Genomic DNA, 11,914 nt, shown 5'->3' on the forward strand with positions numbered 1-11,914 from the left:
CTGCTAGGAACCGCTCCAGGGCAGTAGAAAAGCATGCTTAAGGGGAAAGTGGGTCTGTTGTAAAGCTGGATTGTGCCCCCTTCCTCGCAGGTGACCTGGATGAAGACATAATCCCGGAAGAGGACATCATTTCCCGAAGCCAGTTCCCTGAGAGTTGGCTGTGGACCATAGAGGAATTAAAAGAACCAGAGAAAAAGGGGTAAAACTAGGACACTCCCCTCCCGACTTCAACCAACCCCCAGGCCAGCTCCTATCAACACCTTAGACCAGACCATTTAATTTTCACGCGCCTCCAATCCCCCATCTTTTCTGGAATCACTGTGGAACCCCACAATCCAGCCTAGAAAAAACCAGAATTGGGCTACCTACATGTGCTCCCCTCCAACCGGTCCCTTGGGGCCCCTCCATACCAGTTCTGTCCCTCCACCCTTCTAGATGCCTTCTCCTGATTCTCCTTCTTCTCCCCCATCCAGAATCTCCACCAAGATCATGAACGTGTTTTTGAAAGACTCCATCACCACCTGGGAGATTCTGGCTATAAGCTTATCGGACAAGAAAGGTGCGGGAAGGTGGTGGCCCCGTCCACAGGACGCAGGACCCCAGGGATCCTGGGCATTTTCTCATCCCATCCAACAGCCTCTGTTTCCTGGTGGCTTGTACCTTGTCCCCTGGTTGCTGGAGGGGCGTCAGAGTCTAGACTGTGGGTGACGTAGTCAGCGCTTTTTGTAAACAGATTTTATTTGTAGAGCAGTTTTAGTTTCACGGCAAAATTAAGTGGAAAGTACAGAGATTTCCCATACACGCCCTGCCCCCCCAACACACACACAGCCTCCCCCACTATCGACATCCTGCACCAGAGTGGTGCATTTGTTACATTCAATGAACCTACGTGGGCACATCGTTATCACCCCAAGTTCATACTTGACATGAGGGTTCATTTGGTGTTACACATTCTATGGGTTTGGACTAACATATAATGACATGTATGCACCATTACAGCATCACACAGAACAATTTGCAACAATGGAAACTTTTAAGGGGGTGATGTCGACATGAGAGTGTGTAAAGCAATTAAGAAAAACTAGAAGAGGAAACAGGATGAAATGAGTGATTGAAACATTAGTGGTCGGATTGTGAAACGTGCCAAAAAGGTGCTACCTGTCCCCCTCGCAGCTGACAGCTGGATGTGAGACCCTGACAAGCCCTGGCCAAATATGAATGGTTTATAGCAGGACAAGGAGTTGGGTGTGGAAAGTGAGCACTGATTTTTAGTGCAAAATAGAAGTGGGTGCCAAAAATCCCAGTCATCAAGATTAATAATATTTTATTGCATTTTTTTTTGTGTGTTTGAGGAAGACCAGCCCTGAGCTAACATCGATGCCAATCCTCCTCTTTTTGCTGGGGAAGACTGGCCCTGGGCTAATATCTGTGCCCATCTTCCTCTACTTTATATGTGGGATGCTGTCTCAGCATGGCTTGATAAGTGGTGCGTAGGTCCGCACCCAGGATCCAAACCCATGAACCCTGGGCCGCCAAAGCGGAGCGTGCGAATTTAAGCACTACACCACCGGGCTGGCCTTGCAATATTTTTTCTTTAAATGAATCCAAATGCAAAAAAATCCAAGAAGAACAAAATATCCAGTTTTTAAATAGAGACCAGCACCGTGCCGAGCCATATTGGAGTCTGAGGCAAGAGGAAAAATGTGCACACTGTATATGTGCTTTCTGTATATTTTAAAGGTTAACTTTTTTTCAGAGCATTAAAGTAGCTGAAAAAATATTGGAACCTTGAAAAGTAGGTTAAACTCACAACATTAACTTTATTTTATTTATATCAAAGCCAGAATTTATTATACTGTATTATAGTCTTGTTTAGTTCTAATTTATAATAACTTATACTTTTTTATTGTTTTACTTTCCTGGCTTCAAGATTTTCTGCTTCTTTGCTGGTCTTGCTTTTAATTGAAAGAATTGAAATTTTCTGGCAATTTCTCTTGAACAAGTGATGGGTTTAAATGAAATCATGTACCCAGGGTCACATAGTTTTTTGGAGTTTTTTTTTTTTGTTGCCTGAGGACTCCAATACGGCTCAGTATGGTTCTAGTTTGTGGCTCCCATCTCTGTTTCAAGTCAGAGCATCTTTATATTTACCTGTTGTACATTTTCATATATTGAAGTTCCTTTAAATGATTGGGGTTTCCTTTAAATGAAAAGAAAATTCCTACAGCTTTAAAAAAATAAAAGTTGAAAACCACAGATCCTTGCTGGTTAAAGCATGTGCTAGGCCAGTAGCAATCTGGTAAAGTAGCTTTACCTGATTTTGTTAGAAATTCAGAGTCTTGGACCCCACCCCTGACCTGCTGAATCAGAACGTGCATTTTAACATGATCTCTGGGAGATTTGTACGTGCATGAAAGTTGGAGATGTTCTGCCCTGCATTAGCGTTTCTCAGTCTCATGACTGATGTCATTCTGGGCTGGATCATTCTTTGCGGTAGGGGTGTGGTCCTGTACAATATAGGATGTTGAGCAGCATTCACAGCCTCTACCTGCTAGATTCCAGCACCCAGCCCCCAAGTTATGACATCCAGAAATGTCCCCAGACATTCGGGGGGTAAGGGTGGTTCCCAAAGGGCCCTGTGGTTTTAGAACCTGCTCTCCGTGCCCTTGTGACATCTTCTCAACGTCATTGTCTTGCCAGCCACTGTTTTAACTCTCTACGTAGTATCTTATTTAATGCTCACAAGAACCTTATAATGTCAGTACTATTATTTTCCTCTAAACGAGGACACTGAAGCCAGGGAAGGTACTTGCCAGATCAGGGACTTGCCCAAGATCACCAGTGGATGACCTTTTAAGATTCCAATCTTAGAGCCTCAGGATTTTAGCATCGTAACCAATGGAACTTGGAAATTTTAGACTCCTGGGCTGTTAGGAATTGAAGAGTCAGTAGGGTTAAAAGTAGGGAGCTTCCTAAGCTCAAATGCTTGGGTTCAAATTTCAGGTCCTCCCCTGGGCAGCTGTGTGGCCTGAATCAAGTTACTCATACTCTCTGGGCCCATCTATAAAATGGGCACGAGAGGGACCAGCCCCATGGCATGGTGGTTAAGTTTGGCGCACTCCACTTCGGTGGCCTGGGTTCACAGGTTCAGATCCCAGGCGCAGACCCACACCGCTCATCAGCCATGCTGTGGTGACGACCCACATATAAAGTACAGATTGGCACAGATGTTAGCTCAGGGCTAATCTTCCTCAGCAAAAAACCAAAAAAACGAAAAACAAGGGCACGAGAGAAATAGTACCTACTCAAAGCGTTGTTGGGAGGATTTTATGAATTAATACATGCAAAATCCTTATAATAGCACCTGGCACATTATTAATGTTTAATGAGTGTGAGTCATTATTGTTATTATTGTTAGAGTTGAATGTATTTTAGAGATCAAAGGGTAGATGCCTTTCAGAGATGTATAGACCCTTCTTTAAATCAGAATCATGCATCAGAATCGTTCCTTTTTTTAATTAATAGATTTTATTAAACAGTTTTAGTTTTACAGAAACAATTGAGCAAAAAGTACAGAGAATTGCCATATACCCCTCGCTTTCCTCAAATTCTCCTATTTTTAACTCCTGTTTGCATTAATGTGGTTGGTCCATTGGTTATAATCAATAGGCTGATCTTGATACATTATTATTAACTGAAGCCCACATTTAGGGTTCACTCTTGGTGCTACATTCTGTGGGTTTCGACAAATGTATCACAACATGTAGTCACCATTACAGTATCACACAGAATAATAGCTTCTCTGCCTTAAAATTGACACAAATTGTGTATCAGGAGTCATTGCTTTTTAATTCTCTTTCTATCCTTCCACCTCATTCCAGAAGAAAAGCTAAGTCTGGTGCAAGGATGCCATCACCTCCTCTCCAATTCTTATTAACTCCTTTTTTTAAACAAAGAGAGAGGAAGGGGTCTAGCTTTCTGCAGACAGTGGGAACTAGCCAGTATTTAACAAAATTGTTTTGTTTTCCTTGGGGTAACCTCCTATTTATGGCACAAGAAGCTGGGTATCTCATATACTGTAGTGATACCACACTAAACTTGAGTTTAAAAAATATAAAAACAAATAGTAGGTAAGAAAGGTAAATAGCACCAGTGACTATAGCAGACTCCCCAACAGTGATGAGTAAAGGGCTATAGATTGGAAAATAAGGATTTTGTTCAAGCCTCTGATTATTATTTTCTTTCACCATTAGAGAATATGCAAAAAAAATTATTAAATCTTAATAGATTTCTTAGTGTAACATTACTTTTAATGTGATAGTGGTTTTGTAAATTTCACTTGCATCAACGCTTTGCTCAAATTTGATCTGGTAACTGTTGTGTCACAAGTAACCATGTTTTTAGCATCATTTATGCTCAGTGTAGATCAGCATTGTCCAATAGAAATACAATGTGAGCCATATACGTCATTTTAAATTTTCAAGTAGGGCCATAGAAAAAAGTGGGTGGAATCAATTTTAGTAATACATTTTACTTAACCCAAATATATCCAAAATATTATCCTTTCAACATTTTGTAAAAATTTGCAAAACCACTACAACACTAATAATAATGTTACAATCATAAATCTATTAATAGTTATGAATACCTTATTAATATCTCAAAATTATGAATGATATATTTTACTTTTATTTGTACTGAACCTTTGAAATCTGGCTTGTATTTCTTACTTACAGTGCATCTCAGTTAGGATTGCCGGCTTTTCTTGGGAAATACTTTGATCTATACTTTAGGATTCATAAAATTTACAGTTGAAAAGGTAAATTAGCGTACCCAAGTTGTTCGAAACGTACTTGAACGTTTTTCAATCACTGAATCAAGCATCATTTTAAAAATTGAGATATAATTTACATACTATAAAAGTTACCATTTGAAAGTGCACAATTCAGTGATTTTTAGTATATTCACATGAGCATTGGTTTTTACTTTTAATTCTGAGTTAATTAAATGAAATAAAAGAAGGAGTCCAGTGCCCACTCGAGCTAGCCACATTTCAAGTGCCCAGTGACCACAAGGGACTTGGGGCTACCATTCTAGAGAGTGCAGATATGGACCCTTCAATTATGGCTTCTTCCCTCCTGCACATCTATCTTGGAGTAAAATTACAAAGAAATGAGAATCACTAAATCATGGCAACTCCCAGCCCCCACCACCATCTGTAATTTATCACCATTAGCATTGCTTAGTCTCTGGGCTTCTGCAAAGACAGGCCAGGCTTGGGACAGCTCCTATGGTCAGGGGTAAGCACTGAGACCCTGGGAGGGGCAGGAATTTGGACTCAAACTTGGACCTTGTCGACCCTGCCCACCTCCCACCACTGACACTCCATGTTCCGTTTCTCCCCGGGCAGGGATCTGCGTGGCTGACCCCTATGAGGTCACAGTGATGCAAGACTTCTTCATTGACCTGCGGCTACCCTACTCCGTCGTGCGCAATGAGCAAGTGGAGATCCGAGCTGTTCTCTACAACTACCGGGAGGCGGAGGAGCTCAAGGTGAGCCCTGGGATGGAGGGGGCACGGTGAGGGGCACGAAGCGGGGAACCGTGGCACATGCCCCTGCCTTTTTTGTTTGTGTGTTGTTTGCAAATTTCTTTTTTTTTATTGCGGTAACATTGGTTTATAACATTATCTAAATTTCAGGTGTACATCATTGTATTTTGATTTCTGTGTAGATTACATCATGTTCACCAACCAAAGACTAATAACTGTCCATCACCACATACGTGCCTAATCATCCCTTTCACCCTCCTCCCTCCCCCCTTCCATTCTGGTAACCACCAATCCAATCTCTGTCTCTATGTGTTTGTTTGTTGTTGTTGTTATCTTCTATTTATGAGTGAGATCATACGGTATTTGACTTTCTCCCTCTGACTTATTTTGCTTAGCATAATACCCTCAAGGGCCATCCGTGTTTTCACAAATGACCAGATTTCATCCCTTTCTGTGTGTGTGAGGAAGATTAGCCCTGAGCTCACATCTGTTGCCAATCCTCCTCTTTTTTGCTGAGGAAGACTGGCCCTGGGCTAACATCCATGCCCATCTTCCTCTACTTTATATGTGGGATGCGGCCACAGCATGGCTTGATGAGTGATGTGTCAGTCCGTGCCCAGGATCCAAACCCACAAACCCCAGGCTGCTGAAGGGGAGCATGCGAACTTAACCACTACACCACTGGGTCAGCCCCCAGATATCATCCTTTTTTTATGGCTGAGTAGTATTCCATTGTGTGTATATATACACCACACCTTCTTTATCCATTCCTCCCTTCATGGGCACCTAGGTTGCTTCCAAGTCTTGGATATTGCAAATAATGCTGCAATGAACACAGGGGTGCATATATCTTTATGCATTCGTATTTTCATGTTCTTTGGATAAATACCCAGCAGTGGAATAGCTGGATCATATGGTAGTTCTAGTCTTAATTTTTTGAGGAATCTCCATACTGTTTTCCACAGTGGCTGCACCAGTTTGGACTCTCACCAGCAGTGTATAAGAGTTCCCTTTTCTCCCCATCCTCTCCAACACTTGTTATTTTATGGCTTGTGAATTATAGTCATTATGATGTACATGCACCTGACTTGATACTCTCTTTCCTCTGTAGGTGAGGGTGGAACTCCTCCACAATCCAGCCTTCTGCAGCCTGGCCACCGCCAAGAGGCGCCACCAGCAGACTGTGACGATCCCGCCCAAGTCCTCGCTGGCTGTGCCTTATGTCATTGTGCCCTTGAAGACTGGCCTACAGGAGGTGGAGGTCAAGGCTGCTGTCTATCACCACTTCATCAGCGATGGTGTCAAGAAGACCCTGAAGGTCGTGGTGAGTCTTTGGGGCACCTGCTGCCCCTTGTCCTTCAGGAAAGGCTCCTGTCCTCCCTGTGCTGTCAACTCAGTTTGGAGACCCAGGCTCTGAGACATGAAGGGTGTCCACTGTCCAGCATGGGAAATTCAGGAGTCCTAGAAGTTCAGAATCAGGGCCAGGATGAGGGTGAGCCAAGTGAGGCACTCACCTCAGGCACAGAATTTTATGGGGTACCCAAAAGCTCAGTAATAAAGACCAATAATATATGTTTTCTTTAAAATACGTTTTAATATCCAGTATGATATTTTGTGACACGTTTCAGTATAGGGTTTTTCTTTTGATTTTAAAAATCTTGGGAAAACATATTTCACAGAGCAAACTTTATAAAGCAGTAATATACGATGCAAGAACATAGGAAACTTCTATTTTTACCTATGATTTTTACCTGAAAAAGTACATTAACAGTTATGTTTCTACTATTTCCCACACTGTGGAATACTTTAAAATACATAGAAGAGGGGCCGGCCCCGTGGCGTAGTGGTTAAGTGTGCTCGCTCCACTGCTGGCGGCCCGGGTTCGGATCCTGGGCGCACACCGATGCAGCGCTTGTCAGGCCATACTGTGGCAGCATCCCACATAAAGTGTAGGAAGATCAGCACGGATGTTAGCTCAGGGCCAGTCTTCCTCAGCAAAAAGAGGACGATTGGCATGGATGTTAGCTCACGGCTGATCTTCCTCACAAATAAATAAATAAATAAAATAAAACAGTGGATGGTTAAAATAAAAAAAAAAAATAAATAAAATACAATACATAGGAGATAAAAATCATCAATAAAAATGTCTTTTATCATCTCATTAATATTTTAAAGCAAGACGTGAGATTATAAACAAGATAAAAATATTTTAATGCAATATTTTAAGAAATCAAAATCAATGCCAAAAATATCTGTGACCAACAAAATATTAAAATTTTAAATAGAGACAGGATCTGACAGTATCAAGCCAAGCTATACAGGAGCCTGAAGCAAAAGGAAAAATGAGTGCCCCCATAGACATGCCTATGTATATATTTTAATGATTAATTTTTCCCCCAAATGTTAAAGTAGTTGGAAAAAATATTGAAACACTGAAAACCAAATGTATTAAAACTGACTGTGATTTTCTATTAAAATGTTTGATTTATACCCAAACTAGAATTTATTATAATTTTTCTTCCCTGGCTTTAAGGGAAACAAACTCATATTTTTTCAACTACTTTAATGTTCTGGAATAAAATTAGCCATTAAAAAAATACCTAAAAATATTTAGGTATATTTAGGGGCACACGTTTTTCCTTTTGCCTCTGGCTCCAATTTGGCTCAGCAGGGCACTGGTGGGGAGAAAGCCCAGCACTGTGCTAGAGCCTGCATGGCCCAGCTCCCAAGAGCCAGTGTGCCCATCACTTTCCAATTCTGCACTCACTCACACTGGTAGCTTGAAATCCATCATGGCAGGGATATTTACAGGATGGAAATTGGCAGCGCAACAAATCAGCGTCTTTTCTTCCCAAAGCTGCATGTTAAGTATTTACCCGCAAGCCACTGGACTAAACTCAGTCTGCAAAGGAAAATCTGGGCATTATAACCAGATGAAAGGAGAATAGGCTCGGGGAAGGCAAAAACAGCCACTGTCCACCATGGAGGTTTATCTGTAGACACATGAGAGCTTTAGTTGGGCCTTTGATACTAATTAAAACGGCTCCTGTTTTAATTGAGTGCTTACTGTGTGCTAGGCTCTGTGCTAAGTATTTAGGCACATTCTTTTATTTATTTTTGTTTTGTTTATTTTATTATTTATTATTATTTAATTATTACTATAGTTTTAAATTTTATTTTATTCTAAAATTTTTAATTTAATTTAATTTTTTTTTAAAGATTTTTATTTATTCATTTTTCCCCCCCAAAGCCCCAGTAGACAGTTGTATGTCATAGGTTCACATCCTTCTAGTTGCTGTACGTGGGACTCGGCCTCGGGTTGGACGGAGAAGTGGTGCCTTGGGGCGTGCCCGGGATCCGAACCCGGGCCGCCAGCATCAGAGTGCGCGCACTTAACCGCCAAGCCACGGAGCCGGCCCTAATTTAATTTTTAAAAATTTATTTTATTTATCTCATCGAGAAGCAGTGGGTTAAAAACAGAGTCTGGAGCCAGATTTCAAGGTTCAAACCTTGTAGTGTGTGACCTTGAGCAAGTTACTTCACCTCTCTGTACCCCAGTTTCCCCATCTTTAAAATGGGAGTGGTAATAGCAATACCCACCCCCACTGGGTTCTTGTGGAAATCAATAAAAGAAACTGTAACTATATTGGAGTCAGGAAGGCCTGTAGAGGGAGCTCTCATGCCCTATCACACATGGTCAATTACACCAAACAGGAAGAGATTTAAGCTTGTACCTTGGAGAGGAAGTAAATGACTTTACAGAAGGAAGATTTCTCTCGGCACTGGGCAACAGTCCAGCCAATGAGAAAAGCCCCAGCTCAGCCAGTGAGAAAAGCCCCAGCTCAGCCAATGAGAAGCCGCCGCTGCCCTGAACTGTTACTTTCGACCAATGGACTTTCTTTAGAACAGCCCCTCCCTACTCCCCCTTTTCTCTATAAAAGAAGCTCCTCTCCTTTGTTAGCTGGATTTGTCTATGGTTTGCCGTAGCAGGCACCTCCTGACTTGCAATTTCTTTGGCCCTGAATTGCAATTCCTTTGGCTATTCCCGAGTAAACTCATTTTGAGGGTAAAATAACTGGCCAATATTTGCCTTTTAAGTTGACATTGTGAAGAGCAAATGAGTTAAACCAAGTAAAGAAAGCCTCTAGGCACATAGGAAGATTTCACAAGGTTTTGTTATTTTGTTATTAATTTCTAACTTAATTCTCATGACAACAGTATGAAGTAGGTGTTTGTGTTGCCTCTTCCTTATAAGGAAGGAAGCTGAGGGACAGAGAGGCTGAGTGACTGGCTCCCAGTCACACAGCTAAGACAGGGTGAATGCCATCATGCCTCTGCTACAGTAATCCCCAGAACAACAGTGCCCTGCTGACCAGCTGTCTGTCTGTCTGTCCTTTCATTCACCCAACCCCTCCTGCCCCCAACACCATCCAGCCGGAAGGAATCAGAGTCAACAAAACCGTGGCCATTCGCACACTGGATCCAGAACACCTGGGTAAAAGTGAGTCAGCCACTGGAGAGGGGGTGGGACCTGGGGGGTGGTGCAGGGTGTGGTGGGAGGGGGCTGGTGCCATCGGGGTCTCCCATTCATCTGGCAGATGGAGAGCAGCGAGAAGAGGTCCCTGCTGCAGACCTCAGCGACCAAGTCCCAGACACGGAGTCGGAGACCAAGATCCTCCTGCAAGGTGAGATGCTCTTGGCCCTGAGCACATGGGGCCCAGGAAGGTGTCAGGCGGGCTGTGACCCCCGAAGGGAACCCAGTTCCATCTATTCTGGGGATATTTAACACCCGCGTATCCCTCCTTCACTTCAGCTAGAACAACTCCTCCTTGATCTGTTTTATAAAAGGCTCCAGGCAGCATGTAGTTCAGCAAATAGCTTTCACTGATGAAGACATTTAAATGAGGAGCAGTATAGTCCAAGAGCAGAAATTCTGGAACCAATTGCCCAGGAGGGAGGACTGGGGTGAGAAGGGACAAGAAGGAGCTGGAAAGGCACCTTGCAACCTGTGAGATGTAATGTTTTGAGGAGAGACCCTTGGTTTCCTCATCTGTGATGGGGGAGAATAATAGTATCTATATCTAAGGGTTGTTGGGAGGATTAAATGAGATACTATATGGTGTTCTCTGAGAACAGAGCCTGGCAAATAGCAGTAAGCACATATTAGTAGCCATGACTATTGTTACTGGAGTTAATTTACCACTGGTGTCACAAGAGGACCCAGGACTGGAGTGCCCCTGTGAAGCACAAGCCCTCACCCCCACAAAGGCAGACCTCCCCCCCTCCAGCCACTGAGTCATACAGCTCTGCCTGCTATCACATGCCCCCCAGCTGTCTCTGACCCCTTGGCCCTCGCTGGTCGGAGCCTGAGAACAGTGGGGGCAGCCCCGACCCTCCCATCCCACCCCACACCATGGTGGGTCACCTGGCCTGAGTGCCGACCTCCCGCCCGGCTGCAGGGACCCCAGTGGCCCAGATGGCAGAAGACGCTGTCGAAGGGGAGCGTTTGAAGCACCTCATTGTGACCCCCTCGGGCTGCGGGGAGCAGAACATGATCGGCATGACGCCCACGGTCATCGCAGTGCATTACCTGGACCACACCGAGCAGTGGGAGAAGTTCGGTCTGGAGAAGCGACGGGAGGCCTTGGAGCTCATCAAAAAGGGTATGTGCCCCCGCGCCTCTTAGAGACACAACCCACCTGCTCCCTCTTTGAGCTTTACCTTCCCTGAGACTCTGCCTCCTATCGAGGGTCCGCCCTTCTCTGAGACCCCCTGACCCCTTTGAGCCCCCTCTCGGAGCTCCTTCCCCCACTGAGGCCCTTGCCCCCAAACCCCCTTGAGGACCCTCCACTCTCTGAACCCCGTCTCCTCTGAGAACTCCTTCCCCTCCCTTTCTCTGGTCCCTAACCCCATCTAAGTCCTACCCCCCTTTAAGCTCCCCTCCCTACCAGACATCCCTCCCCTGCCCTGAGCCCCCTCTTTCCTCTCTGAACCCCTGTCCCCCCCCCATAGAATCCTTGAACCTCTCTAAACCCCTTGTCCCCTGCCTGGCGACACACCAGCCACACCCTCCACTCAGCCCCTGTTCCTCTGGCGACATTTCTCCCTTCTCTGCAGGGTACACCCAGCAGCTGGCCTTCAGACAACCCAGCTCAGCATTTGCAGCCTTCCAGAACCGGCCAGCCAGCACCTGGTGAGTCGCCACGGTCTGCTTGCCCATCCTGGGCTTGTACACCCCTGATCAGGGCCTGGATCCCGGCCTGTGGTGGTCTAGGGAGCCTCGCCCACACAGCCCTCTGCGACTGGATCCCTCCACCAGCAGAGTCAAGGCACCCGCTGGCTGAGTGACCTGCAATTATCAAGC

At 44.5% G+C, this 11,914-nt stretch overlaps 1 protein-coding gene across 1 annotated transcript in view; it reads left to right on the top strand.

The window, feature by feature from the left end:
• The window catches only part of LOC101395200 (complement C3-like), a 46,099-nt gene that overhangs the window by 12,330 nt on the left and 21,855 nt on the right, over positions 1-11,914 (top strand). The window contains exons 18-25 of the mRNA XM_087425628.1: positions 91-199; positions 474-559; positions 5,411-5,553; positions 6,662-6,874; positions 9,985-10,051; positions 10,149-10,235; positions 11,010-11,213; positions 11,668-11,743. Of these exons, the coding sequence (XP_087281754.1) occupies positions 91-199; positions 474-559; positions 5,411-5,553; positions 6,662-6,874; positions 9,985-10,051; positions 10,149-10,235; positions 11,010-11,213; positions 11,668-11,743 (985 nt within the window). The remainder of the gene's footprint in view (positions 1-90; positions 200-473; positions 560-5,410; positions 5,554-6,661; positions 6,875-9,984; positions 10,052-10,148; positions 10,236-11,009; positions 11,214-11,667; positions 11,744-11,914) is intronic.

This window comes from Ceratotherium simum, chromosome 39, assembly GCF_057802395.1.
Source record: "Ceratotherium simum simum isolate JZ-2026a chromosome 39, ASM5780239v1, whole genome shotgun sequence".
NCBI lineage: Eukaryota > Metazoa > Chordata > Mammalia > Perissodactyla > Rhinocerotidae > Ceratotherium > Ceratotherium simum.